Genomic DNA, 17,309 nt, shown 5'->3' on the forward strand with positions numbered 1-17,309 from the left:
AATTCTGCCAGTAGAAGATGCTGTTTTTCTAATTGCAATTAAAAGAATTGTTTAATCATTTGCGTAAGTTTGCCATCTAGGAATCATCTGTAACTAAGACCCAAGACTGGTTACTACTTGCAGGAGAAGATGCCCCAAGCTGGATGGAGAAGCAGATGTTTCTTCATTTTCTCACTTTAGATTTTTAAGATCAGAAAGTAGAGTGGCAATCAATCCTGTAAAGTTGATGAAAGTTTAATAGCACGTCCCTTTTTTTTGTCTTCATCTTCTTCTTCTTCTTCTTCTTTTTCCCCCTTCTGTCAATCTTGCCGAGTGGAGTTAAAGATTAAAAACCAAATCTTTGCTATTTACTTTAGTCATTTTATTATTACATATATATATATATAAATATAAATATATATATATATATATATATATATACATGTTTTTTGAGTTTTGGTGGAAAGAGAGGGAGGGGAGAAAAACAATCTGTAAGGATTCAATAATTAACTTTCTGACCATCTGCAGGCAAATGATTTTGGGTTTTATTATTGGTGAATGTACGTACTAATCTATATATATATATCTGTAATGAAATTCTTACCCATTGGCGTACCACACTGTATTCTTTAATACCTGCATCAATGTGTTACTAGAGTCCATTTTTTTTGGCTTCCAGCTGAGGTTTAAACATCCTGTACCTTTTGCAAAAAAAGTGATATTAATTACAGCGACATAAACATAGATCAGCTATATGTAAGCTCTTGTGTATTAAATGTAGTCATTGCGCATTAGGGACAAGAATTAATTATAATTAAAGGCAGTGGGTTTTTTTTTTTTTTTTTTTTCGCCAGCGATCTGTATCGCCCGTCATTGGACTGACAAACGAGCAACTGAAACACACACATACACATACACGAATAAGAATAAGCACAAGACCAACTTGTGCATGCACTAAGAGTTTATCCACTGACATAGGCTTTTCACATTATTTGTGTCTGGGTGTGCCTGAGTGTGTATGTTTGTGATATTTTTTGTGATCCTTCAGGGATAGACACAAATTATATATTATTTTGACTTGTGTCAATGAAACTGTTATTGGAAATATATGTTAGGAACTATGTTGATACAACTAACTGTACTAATGGAGAAAAGGAGGTGAATTTTTTTTTTTGGGGGGGGGGCAAATTTGATACTGAAAATTATGCAACCTATCTGCGCATAAGAGCTCTCATTCCAAAAAGAAAGGAAATGACCCCCCCCCTTCAACCATTTCTTCCCCTCTTCAACCCTCTTCAACGCAGACCAGAGTTCCTGGTTCTGGTGCTGGACCCGAAGAGCACCCTAAGTATCTTTTGATGCTTTGTGGTTGTGACACAAGTCAGGAGGAACATAACTTGTATGGTACAGTATCTTCTCCACGGAATGTAGCAAGAATGTGATTTGATCAATCTTAATTCATTCATTTGTAGTTGGACTGAGTTTTATTTATGAAAGCCAGAATGCTTAAATATTCCATTTTTTTCAATATTTTTTTCAAATTTAAAAAGACATGAAATGAAACAGTTATGAAAATCCTTACACATTCATGAAACAATGTAAAAAAAAAAACGGGAGATAAAAGTTTGGCAAGTTGCCTAGATACATGGCTTAGATACTAATTAAAAAAGAAAAAGAAGGTTAATATATAATATCCCCGGTGAGAGTGTACACACGTTGACGATGTAAATGAGTGGTAGATAAATTATGCATGCTACATTAACTTTCAGTTTGTGTTTGATGAGCAGTGATAGATTGGTGTTGCTTTATCCAAATTAAATTGAAAACGAAAATCGATAAGATGCTCGGAGTTGGTTGTGCGCTTTTTTCCTTCGATTTTTATATCTCTCTATGACCGTTGTGGTCACAATTTACTCATTTACCCTGTAGCAGTGGTATCTAGAGCTAACTAATACCCATCTGTTAGAATTCTATATTTCTCCATTTGTATATTATGATAAAGAGATTGCATTGTTCTGTACCCCCATTTTCTGTTGTTGCTGGACACCCTAAATGACCCTGGGTCTCCTGCGGCTATGGCCCCTAGACTGTCCCCATCTCCTCTCCTTGTCAGGTTTCTGACGGTAGGGGATGGTTACACATAGCTCAATCGCACGCCAAAACAAAACAATGATCCCACTAGTTTACCTAACATGAATCGTTCTTTCACTATCACTGAAGATACCTTTATTATGTTTTATTTCTCATTAATTAGAATAAAACAACAACAACATGGGGGGGGGGGCCAAAATTTTTATAATTTCAATTAAAACTATAAGATAATGAATAAAACCAAACAAATTGAACAAGTCATCATTTAAATAAAGAGAAATGCTTGGAAGATGAGAAAGTTTTTGATTGTCGATCTAGATGATTGGATTAATATATTCATCATTTTTTTTTTTTTTTTTTTTTTGATAATTGCTGCCAAAATCCTTGTACATTTTAATCATTCCAACTTTTGAAATGGAAAAAAACAGAAAATTCCTTTAGACAGCTGAGATGTTCACCATGAATCGTTAATGACGTTGCTACATACAGTGCTAGACAGACAAGGAAGGACACACGGCATACAAGGGACTTAGACGGCATGTCTTTAAACAGTCCGAGCTCTAAGTCCCCGGCTGTCCCCGTGAAATCCCCCCCTGATACGTTCCCCGGCAGTACAGCGACTGTCGAGTGGCGAGAATTGCCAGCGACGGGGAAAGCAGAGTTTTGAGATTTCGGATGTTATAATAGCTCAATCTTTTGATTGATACGAGGTTTACCCTCGCCGAACAGATGTAAAGATCATTAAAAGTGGACTTTCACAGACAGTAACCTTCACTCGTCCACCGGCCTGATCAATGTGCCAATGAACTCATGGGTCGGAGATGATGCCAATGTACTTTGCAGGAACTGCTGTACAGTACAATTACCGTACTGCACTGTGCTGTACTGTACTGTAGTATGTTGAGTATTGTGAGGGATTGTAGCTTCAAGATTCATGCCAGTCGAGGATTCCCTCCCCCTCTCCCCACCCCCCGAGGAGAAAGTTAAAAGAAAAACGTAAAAATATTAGAAGGGTCCGTGCTTAAAATATTACAACAAAATGTTCTAGTTTGGATTTCTAGGATGATGGTACGAAGATCAGGATACTATGGGGGGGGGGTACAGGATAGAACAGTGGTGAAAAGGGGGATGTGTGGGAAAGGGAGGGGGTGGAAGGGGATGTAGGGACTTAGGGAGGGAAGGCACTCTCACCTGCTGAAATATTTTATGGGTGTTTTCTGGCGAAGTGTCATTGCTGGGTGTTACCATGGGGTTGGGGTAATAGCTAATACATGTACAGAAATTTTCTTACACACCCCTACCAGAGAGGTGCATTTGAATCATACATACTTTCAGAACTGTATTTCTCATTGAATGTTGAAGAATACTTTTATATACATATTTCAGTAAAACAAAGGACTCATTAAGATACAAAAGTGCATAGGGTTCAGAAAAGCTCACAGCTCAATGTACTAATACGGTATTTTCATTGCTACAATTTTTTGTCTCGGTGGAAGTATCTGAGAAAAAGTTCTCTTTTTGGGTGATTTGGGTGATTCCATTTCGTTTATTCTTCTAGAGTGGTTCACAATATACAGGTACATGTGAAAAACACTCACACAGTTCCATATATTTACCCACATGTACATGCAATTCATCCCTCCCTCCCCCCCCCCCCACTTCTTGTTAAAAGAAATCTTACCTTCCTTCAAAAGTTCCTAACCATCGGAGAGAGTGAGCATGCCTGTTTGGACAGATATATTAACCGTTTAGTACACAATTCTGCATCGGGATCGGTGCATTTCGCAGCAGGTACGATCTCCACGAAGCCGTTAAAGAGGAAACGACATCATGTTTAGTATGTGGTTATTTGAAAGTTTATTAGCTGGAGAAGCAGATGGTCCGATAGAACTTAATAAACCTGAAGGACCCATCATTCAAATGTTTGCTTATTAAAATCTCTTTCAAGGAGAGATTTTTTTTTGATATTCTTTCCTGTCACCGACCATTATTGATTTGCATAACGATATTTTTTTTTTCTGGCAAAAAAACAACACTCGAGACGATTATTAATCCTCGGTATCCGTATCTGCTTGGAGCAGCACTTACCTAACATCTGTCGCTTGTATGTTGTTATTTTTTTCATTTTTTTATCATTTTTTTTTTATCTCCTCCGTCTCACCCTTATTCCTGTTTTGATAAAAATTTCTGTCGAGTGCTTTTTTTTTTCTTCTTCAAGGTGAGATCGTAATCTCTTAATAGAATTTTGAGTACAGAATAAAGAGACTCCAGTCTCTAACTCCACTTTGCTCTCGAAAGTAAATGCATCGAGCTTTTCTCGGTTGTCATAGAGGGGAAAAAGGAAACAAACAAAATCTGTTGAAGTCAATGTAAAAGTTTGTCCTGTATCAAGTTTCATTCTGGGGGGGGGAAGAAAATCAAATAATAATGAAAATGAAGAAATAAATCTCGAGCACTTTTGACAATTAAGTAATAATCATAAAATTGAAGATAATTCCTTCTTGGATTTCGTATTTCATTTTTTGATTGATGCAGTTCTTGTAATTTTCTGGCTATTATTAGGGACGTCTAATTAGATTCTGCTCGGCGGCGTGTTTGTACATTCGAGATGAATTTGCAAAATTGACGGATGAGCGATCTCATGCCCATGAAACATTCATGTTGTAACATATATGTCTCATTTACCGGATAATGTGTGGATTTTTCCGGGTCCCGTAACTGTCAAAATATGCACACACAGATAAATGCATTTAATATGATATATATTAAAATTGTTGGCAGTGATTTATTTTAATATTTATGGATCACAGAATAATATGATTCCCCCACCTTCCTTATAATGTACAGTGGATATAATACAGTAATATTGATATTTGATCAAAGCTATCAAAACACATTTTCCTTTAAGCAAAAAAAAAGAATAAAAAAAAAACAGAGAGAGAGGATATCAGGGAATAATCGAGCGTTCAAATTTATGCATAGCATTTCCGAGGGCTCTGATTTTTTTTTTTGGGGGGGGGGGTTGCTCTCGTTGAATACTTAAAGTTCATACAGTGCAGAAACACTGCTATATATACATCTTTACTCAGGATCGCAACTTGACCATTTTGTATAGCATGTGATACCGCATAAAACTGAATATGACTCGATGCTCTGTTAATTTGCACAGTATACTTAGAGTAACTTACAGTAGGTAGGGAATTGAGTAGGAGCAGCAGGGTACCCGGTGATAAGTCGATATTAAACATTCACGGATATATGCTCTCTTTACGTCATACTGTACAAATACGAATGTGTGAAATGGGACTTTATTGATGTTAAAGGGGGGGATGAGTGCGCAGAGAAACATTTGATGCTGCTGTGCAGATTGCTCAGTATGTGCTCACCCGTGGGGGTGTGGGGGAGGGGGCTATCTGGTAACGTTGATCTGCTTGTTACAACTGGTACTTTGTAGTCGTACTTAACCGTGTGCACTGTCAGTACGTATGTGGCATGGAATTTAGTTTTGACGGGAACAGCCGTGGGGGTGGGGGGGGGGAGGGGGGCCAACCTGGTGACGCTGATCTGCTTGTTACAAGTGGTACTTTTGTAGTCCTACTGTACCTTGTGTAATGTGTGAGATTGGCTTAACTACAAGATTTGAGGGGAACCAAAATTCTCCCAAGTACATCCATCGGCCCTGTGTAAATTTTGCACAGTACGTGAAATGGGATTTGATTAATTGCCGAGTGGAACCGTTATCGTACCCTGCTCTGATCGACGCCTGGTGTCATATTCTACATTCATTTTTGTGGTACCTGAGCATTGATAACAATGGGATGTTGGGGGGAACCTGAGTGTTTGGGAGCCTGTATCTTCATATTAACTGTACAGTAAAATGAATACTCTATGTACATAGAGGTTTGTACGTATATGATAACGTATCCATCGACCATTCATGAATCATAACTTGTCGTTTCAGAGTAAAGGCCACGTCCCTCAAGCTCAGCTGAATCCAGAAGCTGACGAGTATGTGCTGGATCTGCTGGCTACCTGCGAGGAGAAACTCCTGAAGCTCCTGGAGGAACTGGATGGCCATGACGTAGACGAGACCTTAAAACAGATCGAAGAGGAAGAGGTAGGGCTTCCTTTAAAGTAGTAAATTTCACGGGCTTGGAATTAGGCATAATTCCAGCTCTCGAATCTCCTCGTGTCCAAAAAACGAGGGCTCATTTTTCTCCATGAAAGTGATATTTTCACATTTTCATTTTGACATTTTGACATTTTCTAACCCCCTCCCCCCACTCAAAAACAAATTGTTGACATTTCCTCCCCCCCCCCTAATATTTCTTGGTCTATTATTATGATTGGTCTTGAACTTTCCAAGCCCTAATGTGTGTGTGTGTGTACACAACTCTTCAAGAGTGCATTCCATTGTGTTTTGTTAGGTCGTCTACAGACTATAGCTGTCGTAGCAGCTTGCAAACATTCCAATAATTTAGTCAATCTACCCAGCCAGTTGATTTTATTGTCATTTAGTGGTATGCATGATGTTTACTGTTGGTATCGGACGACATTGCAAAATACACTTTATAGTTAATCCTTCGGCTCGAGTCTGGCTTAAACACTAGGTCTCGTCAAGTCCATATCATTCACTAAATACCGAAGGCAGCTCGGGCGTTTCCGAATCGTCAGCGTGTGAAAAAAATATAGGGCTACAAGAAGTCGTCTCTGCTCACTGATCATAGAACTCCTTCAACTCCACATACCAATTGATACATCTCAAGAAAACTTGCGTGTTTTTTACCAAAGTGAGCATGTTAAAACGATTCTACACGCCGGAGAGACGTGGGGCCCCTTTCAAAATGTGTTCTGACAATTTGTGTTTGCCAATCTACTTATTACGTGGAATGACAAATGACGCCAAACACTGTGATTTACTTTCTTATCTTAAACTTTATCTACCGGTAAAACAGGACTGACACCCTCAGCCCGAAATAAGCTCTATACCTAGTAAAGGCTCACATCTCCTAGTCATGCACCAGCTCACTTATACAAAAGCATAAATATATATAAATAATTTTCTAGTTTTGCTCCGTTCATATATATTGTCTTTCCCCCCTATAACTGGAAAATATTTAGAAGGCATTAGCAGGGTTTTGACCCACCCGGTATGGATTTTGATGAATTTTGAAATCAATTACGAAAGATGTCATATTATTATTATTTTTTCTTGAAAAGGGGGGGGAGGTGGGTGGGGAGGGGAGACTAAGCAATCGAAAGAAAAAATGATCGTCTGTTTTTATCGCGATGGCAGTCAATTTCCTTGGTTATGTGTCAGGCTAATACGCCTTGGCAGGCTAATGCTTCCCGGCTTATACCTCTGTCGAAACCTTTAGACATCGTCAACACATGGTTTAATGTCAAAAGTCGGAGAAAAAAAATTCCGTGACGAGATCATCGAGGGGAACCCTAATTTTTCAAAGTTAGCAGATGTTTTCATGTTAGTTGATGAAGTGCATTTGGAACTCATTTGCCTGTCGTGTAATATCATCCATCACTCGGAATCCGAACACTTGACTCGCAGTCATGATTTGTGACATGTTCGTACAGTTTAAAGGGCATCCCAAAGCAATATTCATTTGAAAGTGAAATAAAATTTTGCATTCTGGGATGCCGGCTTACGCAAGCAGAAGGCTCGACGTTGACAGTGCAGCCACAGCCAGCCTCTCTCTAGCTCTTGCTCTTCCTGATCTGTGGACCATTATTAGTTTTGATTCAACGTTCAGAATGAATCGAAGTCAAGGGATGACGAGGAAAACAAAAAGAACCCTGATCAGTTTGGCTGCCTTCTCCTTGTTGATATACTTACACGATTGGTGTACGTCGTGACTTCTGGGAGAGAGAGAGATTCTGTGTTATTGAATAAGTAGCGTGTTCTCACAGTAATATAAAGATATACATACTGTATATGGTTTGGTATGCTCGGTGGAACAAAGGTGTTAAGCAACGGAAGGGGGAAGGAAGGTACAGGATGTACAGGGGGGTGGGGGGTAACAGACCGAGGACATAAGGTGTGACTGTTTGTATTATCTTTATAATTATGAACGCGCATTTGCTACCGAATATCAGATACAATTCATAGATGCTAAGGAAATCTAGGTTAGTTTATTCCTTCTTTCTGCCCATTATTCAGCAAGTGATCAAAAGTTTTCTAGAAACAAAATCTATCTGGAAAAGGAAAAAAGGGATCTTTCTAAAAAGTTGGCAAACCAAAGGATTTAGGCGATATGTGATACGTTGAAGCTATTCAGGATAACAATAGACACTTATGTGAAATGCTTAGACAAAGTGTATGGTAGCTACTTTACTATCATTGTTACCCGATTGAAGGAAACTTTTAGATGAATTTGAATTTTAGATGATCTTTTGGCTGTCTGGTCTGCTCTCCACTTTGGACACAAAGTGGTTGACCATTCATCTGGCAGAGCTCCAAGAAGACAGAATTGTTGAAAAATTGTTATAATGAGAGATATTTGAATATTAATTAGGTAATAAAAATGTATGTGTTTCTAAGTTCATGTAAACAACCGAGCACCCTTGCATAACAACCAACACCATCGTCCTTGACAAGTTAAATGCACTGCAAACAAGCATGTTAATCGAGGCCATATAACAAAGTTGTTAAAATTGTTCTGCCATATTGTGTCTTGCATATAAAGACATGACAAAATAGTTCTAATAGTCTATACATATATGCTTGGACTACTGTATTAAACAAGTCGAAATTGATAAGCATTTAACTCAGCAGTACATACTTAAGGGGAAATTTCTGCAAAACTACCAGCCATATGTACTACACATATCAAAAGCGACCTGGGCTGAAAGCAGTCATTTTTTCTCTAACTGTCCATGGCATATCAAAAAATAATTTTGCACCTTCACCCCTGTAAATTTGGAGGGAAAAAGAAAATGAAGAAGAAGAAAGCAAGCTTACTCCTGGCCTCTCTCAGACAAGCATTTGCCATTGAAAGGGACCAAAAAACGACTTAATTTTTTCGAAATTTATTTCCCACTTCTGTCATGTTCAGTAGAAGGTATGGTACACTAGGATTAAAATACCGATAATCAATTGCTTTTAAGCAAATGCACTGGAAATTCCCCTCCCCCTCCCCCCAACCTATGCATTCCCATCCTTGGAAATCCTCAAGGGTAGCAGTAGTTTTCAGGAGAGAAATGGAATCATCACACATCTTCTCGCTGCCAAACACAACATTTAACTCCGATCCGAACCAAAATCTTACACATAGTCAAATCGTAGATGAATACACTTTTAAGAACAACTTTTTGCTAGTCTGCCACTAAAAAGTCAAAAATTCCACCATTCGCTTTAACATCCTCTAAAACCAGGTTGCAAATGTCATATTCAATGCCATTATCCCCCCTACTGAAATGTAGGGTAAGGACATTAACAGTTTTCACACTTGTAAATGTGAGACATTTAAAGATTTAATTTGCTATCAATTGCCATATATTTTTTTTTCCCTCCCAAATTGGGTTTATTTTTTTATTTTTGGTTTTGTTAAAAACAGCTCAGGGATTAATCACAGAAACGTACAGCACTCTCTCTCTCTATGTTTCCTAAGACTTTTATTCCAAGCTTTCAATGTCTGCCTTTCTTGTGTGTGTGTGTCTAAATTGCTTATTTTTACAGGTTAATTGACGTAATTACCATCAATATCTCATTGTAGTATCAAGGAGGGTTTCAACCAAAAATAGGAATGAAAAGAAAGAAATTTTGGTTTCGTTCATCACTAAAAGCAAGTTCTGAAAAGAAATAAAAATAAGGAAAAAAGTACCAACACCTAAAGTAGTACTTAAAGATCAAATTTAAATATAATAAAAAAAATGCAAAGACAATGCCATAGTTGAATTAAGTATCACATTTGCTGAGATTTTGTGTCAGGTTATTTTCTATTTTCTGTCTACTTTTTTTTTGGAAGCTTTACTTTTCTCTTTTGTGTAAGTAAAAACTATGGCTGCCAGTGACTAGGGGGGGGGGGGGGGGTGGAGGGGGAACAAAATTGAAACGAATATGGCTAAGAATCAATCATGTCAAGTTTAAAAGTGTATTTTAAGATAATGGTATAAAGTTATTTAACTGAGTTATTTAAAGAGCTGTACTGTGACTAATATTATGCTTTTTTTTTTGAAACAACCTCCAACTGGCACGAAATTAGGTGACTTTGTTGTTGAAAATTTGCAGATATCACCTTGAACTGAGATATAGTTCCAATTAGTGTACATATAAGTTTGTATTTATCTTTGTTTCTTGTTCTTCTGCAATATTTGCTTGAAAAAAAACCAATCCATCTTTGTGTTTCTGTTCTTTTAATAACAGTTTAGCTTGCACTGTATACTTGGCTGCCAACCTTTTAACTTTCGAGAAATTTTGAGAAATTGACACAAAACTTTGAATTTTTTCCTTTTCGTCTTTTGTAGTTCCAAGCTGGCATGGAAAGCACAGTACCTCACAACAATACCCGCATCAAGTTACCGACTACACAGAGAGACATGGTTTACGACGGTAAGTGCCTACCATTGAGAATGGGGGCCATTGTGGGCCAAACAATATTCGGTGATAGGGTGGGAGGTGGGGGACGGGCGGATTGCATACGTTATGAGCTAATGGTTCTAAGGAGAGGATAAAGAGTGGGAGAGAAACCAAAAACCACCTGGAAATAGCCTCAGAAAAGTCACTTAAGTGTTTTTCATATTTCATGAAAGGCATTGTTAACATAAATTTTATGTCCTTCATATATATAAAACTGTGTTGTAGGGTGTACCGTTGGTATCGGTAGATCTTGGCTTAAAAAATAAATAAATAAATATAAAAATTAAAATTAAAAATTAAATATAAAAAAATGAAAAAATGAAAAAAGATCTTGGCTTAAGGCCGGCAACATTCCTCAAGTTGTTATCATTGGCCGGATCCAGTGATATCTTTCTCCAGTATGGGAGAAGGATACGAACCACTAAATATTGGTTTCTTTCTGCGTTATTTTGATTTCATACACATCTCATGGATGTTGACTGTTGAGTACATACATATATATGTAGCTATATTCACTTCAGTTAACCACCCGGCAGTTTTCGACAAAATATTTCTTGCCATTTTCCCCCATATATTTTGCAGTTCTAACTTGTAGCTCATATTGTGGCTAACAAAATTTACCTATTTTTCATTTTCAAATAGTAATGTTGTCCTGATTCAGCTGACTTCTAGCTATTCCTTAACGCTTCCTTTATCTTTGCAAAAGTAAGGCTTTTTTGGGGAAAGGCAAAAATTATCCTCTCGTCGTCATTTAGTACAAACTTTTCTACGTACAAGTTTGAGTATTTCTCTACATTTTTCTCTAAATACCAAGTAAAAAAAAAATTCAAGGTGCGATCCCCCGTGGGGTCTCCAAGAAAAGAAACGTCTCTTGCAAAAACAAATTACTCGAGAATGCCTGTTGTTTCTTGTTGTTGCGTGTCTTTCTCTCTGGGACCTGTCTGCCTGGGAGAAAATCTCTTCCAATTTTTCTACAGTATCATTTCCAAAATTTTTCCCCCCACAAAAAAATTAGTTACTTTCTTACCCCTCCACTTTCAGTGTCAAAGACCTTAGGCTTTCTTTTTAACGTTATTTCCTCTGAGCTTGGTTGCAGAAACGAGGAATAAAGACAGTCAAAGTTAATCACAAAGGTGAGATAGGAATTATGGTAAAATCCCTCGCAGCGACTGTCATGATGTCAATGTTGAACATTTTCCTTTGTCCTTGACAAACACCAGAAAAATGTTTTTTTTTTTTTATTTTTCATTCCTTAATTTTTTTTTTCCATTCTTTAATTTTTTTTTTTTTCATAAAAAGAAAGAGACAACGACTTATATTATCTAGGCATCTTAAACTGGGTTAATTTTTGCACGTAAAATGTCGAATGTCAAATATCTTCAAAAGGAAATTCAGGATTTTTTTTTTTTTTTTTTTTTTTTCCATTCTAGATTTTTTGCAAATTATGTATTGTCTGCTGCCTCTGCATTGTTTGGTGAAAAAGAATTTTTTTCACAAGCTTTGTAAACAGTATAGATCTGGTGAATTTGCATTTTATTTCAAGGACCTTATAACAGGGTTGATGATTGGAATGATTTTGTGCTATCACTGCTATGTTGTGCTGACCCTATGTGAACTGACAATGTTAAAGTACTGGGACAGGTTGAAGAAAAATATGCTCTCAAGTGAAGTACAGTACTTAGTTAAAACAATGACATAGAATTTAACAAGTTTATTCGCTTGCCTGTGCCTCCAAAAGTCTTCTGGACTAAATCTTGTTCTCACTGGGATTTTCCTGAATTTGAACACATACTAATTTATTGTTACATGCTGTTGAAAGCCAATCAATATACCAAGGGTTGGTGAGTGGGGGGTGGGGGTGGCCCTGGGGGTGGCTTATGTTGGGTATTGAAATCATGTCAATCCTTTGACTTTTTGGCTGTTAATTGACTTTAATGTGTTTATGAAAGTTCTTAATGTCTACTGACAGAACATTGCCAGCCCCCAACCCCCTCCCACTTGGCCTCTTCTTTTGTTTTCTATTGGCAAATGGCAAAATCCACTGGCACTGAACCAGTAAATAACCCAAATTTGGATAGCCTGATACTGTACATCATTTACATGCAGAGTACCTTTGGGTTGATCCCGAGCTTGTCTCCCTTTGAAAAGTTGCATGTGATTTTATTCCTGAGTTTATTTCCAATAGAACTGAGTCATTCATGATATTCTCTGAAAGTACAGTGCAGTTAAATAAAACAAGAGACACACTAAGTATAAAATATATATATAGGTGAAGGCTGTTGCTTTTGGGGGGGAGGGTTTCCTTCTTTTTCTTTTTTGGAAATTATAGAGCACACAGACTTTCACCCATCTAACAATGATTTTGATGAGTTTTGTTTCAAATTCTGGAGACTTTTGTGTGTTGCTACTTAATACTTTCTTGCAGGGAAATTGTATTTTTTTGTGTTTCTCTTCTTCTTAAGCCTAAGGGCCCTTAGGATTAAATTGAACAAAAATGATAAAAAAATTGGAAAATCTAGATGAGTGAAACGAAACGTCAAGAATCCACTGGTGTTAAATCTTGGGCTTCAATCTCATGTGTACACCCTAATGTAACTACTACATATGGCCACTAGATGATAGAGATTTCCCTGACTCATATAACACTTTACATATATGTATATAATATATATCCCCCTTCCATTTGCCTTGGTGGGTTTCAATCCTATTGACATATATGAAAAAAAAAAGTTTCATAATTTATGATCCCTTCCCACTGAATGAAAAACCAATAATAATAATAATAATGCCTTTCAAAAGCTACTTCATCAATTTTTGCTTTTCTTGAACACCGAGAACGGTTGTTGGGGGCCATATAGGTGTCTGCATCACAGTTATTCTTTTATCGATGGCTGTTTGGAAAAACATAAAGACTTTCAATATTTTCGATTCTGTAATTACTCTGGTTTAAGAAACTACCGGAAAGAGCTTAGGAAAAGGTGACAGAGTCATGAAGCGATGATGTATAATGGATAAGCTAGGCTACTATATCAAACCTTGGTCATATTTGTACAAAGGGCGTTCTTCCCTCGCATTTTGCAAGCGTGCGATGTATACCGTACGCTTTTGTTTAAAAAGGTTTCTGCCCATGGTGCAGAACTGCACAGTTTTGACGCTTCTTTGGGCAAGATCACTACTTTCGGGAAACAGCACGTTTCACTTCGGTCAAGGTGTAGCGTAGTCTGGAAATCTGATTACAAATTAAAAACCTGTGGCTCAGGAGTATTCCAGGTACAAATCCTTTTTTTTTAAATATTAAAAATGTCCCCATTTCTCAGCAGAAGGGCACTTTTTTAAATAACAACATGGCACTTTTTCCTCTCATTACAAAAATGCAAAATGGGGGGGATACTTTTCATTTTATGAAAAGGAACACTTATAATATATGAAAGAAAAAACCTCTGAGGTTTTTCAAAAAAACTGGGGGGAAAGGTCATGACCCTAACCCCCCCCAGCTCCACCGCCCCCCAGTGAATGCTAGACGTTTAAAATTTATTCGTAAATAAATAACTGACACCAGGAAACTGCCAACTCTTGACCAATCAAAGGGCCCGCCAGTTCTGTATATATTTACAGTGGGTAGCCTATATGTGGATCAGTTCGACCCCTGTATGTGTGTAAAAGGTATGTTTTACTGGGTTATCCAAATTGGAGCTTATAATACTCATACAAAACGTTGACAAAAGAGTTTATGAGTAATGCCCTGAACCAATAACTCGACACCCCGAGAGGCTTGTCTTTAATCGTGTATAGTTACACACTTAATTTGTCAATACACCTTATAAACTACGAACGAAAGAATTGCCATCTGCCGTCAGTGTTAAGCCCTTGAAAAGAATCGTCGTAATAAAAGGAAACCAATTAATCGCTAATTGTGTCTTTTGTTGACTCAACTTACTTTTTTTTGGTTAATATGTGGCAAGGGTCCTACAATACCATACAAGTTAGTTAGCTTTTGATAAAGACCTTGGTGTGCCTTTTCAATTCGCTATGGCCCCTGTTATTGTACTGTTTTTTATTGAAAGTGGGGGAATTTACCAAATTTTTTTTAATACTTTTTTTCATAAGCTTTTCTATAGAATGAATAATCAGTGGTTTAGTCAAGTGGTAGAGACCATTTGTACAGAGGGCAGAGTCAAGATTGCGTTTTCGGCAGGCTCTGAGTTTTTATCAAATGTTCAGAGTGTTGTTATTCAAAGTCTGTGGAAAAAGAAACCCTGTCGTGAAGAAAACTAGCAAACCATAATATGCAAAAAAACAAAAACATTGTCGTTAAGATGAAATATTTTTCCGGCTTAACTTGCACGTTTTTTTTTTACATAATTTAGATCTCACATGAAGTGCTGGACGTTTTATCGATGATACATTGGCAGAAGTAAAGGCTTGTGCCATTCAAATGCAAAGCGAAAAAAAATTTAAAATAAGAAAGAATAACGGTCACGCTTTCCTGTGTGTAAATCCGATGATATGAAATTTGCGCTCTTGCTGGGACAAGATATCGAAGAGAATTTTTTTATGATATTCTCAGATTTGAAAAAGCTAAATTTGGAAGTTTTCCCACCCCCAATTTTTCGAACTTTATTTTGGAAAAAGGAGGCACAAATTCTTTCAAGGGGTTACCAGGTATCTGTTGAGTTGCTCAATGCGATGAGACACACAACAGCAACATATCGTGTGCACTAAGTAATTGTGTGGCGGTATGCGTCAGGAAAAAAAACACACTCAACGGTACTCTTTTTAACTATGTAGGATTATCGCTTGGACCTTAAAGATGGTTTTGATATTTTTTTGAAATTAACACCACTGTCATTTTTTTTTCATACCTCCAGATGAAGATGATAGTGGAGATGATGAAGATATTATCACCAGAAACCACATCAAGAAACAGGCCCAGGTCCTGGTGGACTCCAAGACGAAGAAGCACAAGGTCAGGGCCCGCAAAAAGAAGGGAAAGTAAACCAAAAACAAAGTCTACAAAACGACGAACCGCAAATTTCAAGTTGTTCATACTCTGCCGTTTATTTTTTCTCTGTCTGTTTTTATCTTCTCGTAGAAAGTTTAATTACTTTGATTCAATCCATGTAGATTTGTCTATTTTGTAATACCTTTGGTGTTATGATGGAGGGGTGGGGTCCTGCAGGAGGGAAGGGGGGGTGTCAGGAAGGGGGAGGAGCTGACCAAATATGAGAGATTCAGCTCTTTTTCTTGTCGCATTTATTGATACTGAAAATTCAAAAATGATTTTTTTTTTTTTTTTTTTTTCTTTTTGTATACCGAAAAATTTATCGAGGTCATTTGTGGTAGGTCATGATTTCTAGTTTTTGCCTCGGAATTAACCCCAAGAGAAGTTCATTTGTTCGTCTATTAAACAAGGGCCATCCTGTATGTACAACAGGTGGTGTGGTTGTTCATCGTGAATTTAACGGAACGTTTGGAAGGGTACAATAACTAGTACCAGGCGATTGACCGCCCGTACCCTGCAAAAGCAAAGCGTCGTCACCCAGCAAAGGGAGTTAAGCAACAAAGGGAGTCACGGAATGTTTCATTTCAGTGGTTTTTAAACCGCAGACTTCGCGATTATGTGCTGAAAACAATTGTTTTTCATTATCGGAGATAATTTTTTTGGATGTAGATCTCTATCTGATCGAGAACAAACAAAACATTTTATGCTCAGATCGATTCTTTCCCACGACAATGAAAAGTTTAAGTTGAGTAAAGTCTCATTACAAAACAAAACAACTGTTCACATGGAGCGGTTGAGTTAGTCTTGTTGATTTGAATTCATTCCAAGTTTTGGTAACACAATAGTGTGATTTGTGTTCAACAATTTCCATTCAGGCTATTATTATGTATGATTGGATTTCGCACCGGGGCGTAAGCCAGTCTCTAATTAGTATAAAGAAAGGTGGTCGTACAAAGTATGGTTTCATAAAAAAATAAAATAAATTCCTAAGATTTTAAATGGTTTGGGCTTAACAATGGGCCACAAAAAGGCCGCTTTGGAAAAGCTTTTGTAGTCTGGTTAAATGAAGTGGCAAAAAAAGCTCTGTGAAGCTGAAAAGACATATATCAGCACAGTGGATTTGAAATCATTTAAAATAAAAATGGAAGAATAAGAGCCCTGTTTTATTTTTTTTTTTAATTTTAATATGCAATAATCATACCTAGGAATGCATTTTGCATTGGGACATAATTTTCAACTTTTGTAAATGGTTGAACTAATGTAAAATAATGTTCTGACATACTTCGGTTTTTAATTTTGCCAGTCATTCTCAATACTTAAATTAGCCTTTAATACACCCTTGCAGGAAAAAATTTAGTCTTGGAACAACAAAAGTTCATAATTAATTAAGCTATGAACTAGAAAGAAAAACAAAAGTTGCTGGTTCTTGATTATTTCTTGAAAGCGATTTCTTACACCAAAATTGGCAATCTTAAGTATATTCCAAGTCATCTTAGCTCCAGCAAGTCATTTCACTCCCTTTTGTCATATTTCCAAATGGAACAATATTGTACACAATAAATCTTTGGCAGGGGACAGAGATGCACAGGGAAGGGGTTATTCTGGAGGAGGGAACATAAATTTTCTTCCCAATATTTTGTTACC

General features: G+C 37.2%; 1 protein-coding gene across 1 annotated transcript in view; it reads left to right on the forward strand.

Moving 5' to 3' along the window:
• The window catches only part of LOC139963919 (outer dynein arm-docking complex subunit 3-like), a 30,851-nt gene extending 14,410 nt beyond the window's left edge, over nt 1–16,441 (forward strand). Inside the window, exons 8-10 of the mRNA XM_071965146.1 lie at nt 6,032–6,187; nt 10,552–10,636; nt 15,532–16,441. Coding sequence (XP_071821247.1) covers nt 6,032–6,187; nt 10,552–10,636; nt 15,532–15,659 — 369 coding nt within the window. The 3' untranslated portion in view covers nt 15,660–16,441. The remainder of the gene's footprint in view (nt 1–6,031; nt 6,188–10,551; nt 10,637–15,531) is intronic.
• Nucleotides 16,442–17,309: the final 868 nt, after the last annotated feature.

This window comes from Apostichopus japonicus, chromosome 22, assembly GCF_037975245.1.
Source record: "Apostichopus japonicus isolate 1M-3 chromosome 22, ASM3797524v1, whole genome shotgun sequence".
In the NCBI taxonomy this organism is placed as follows: domain Eukaryota; kingdom Metazoa; phylum Echinodermata; class Holothuroidea; order Aspidochirotida; family Stichopodidae; genus Apostichopus; species Apostichopus japonicus.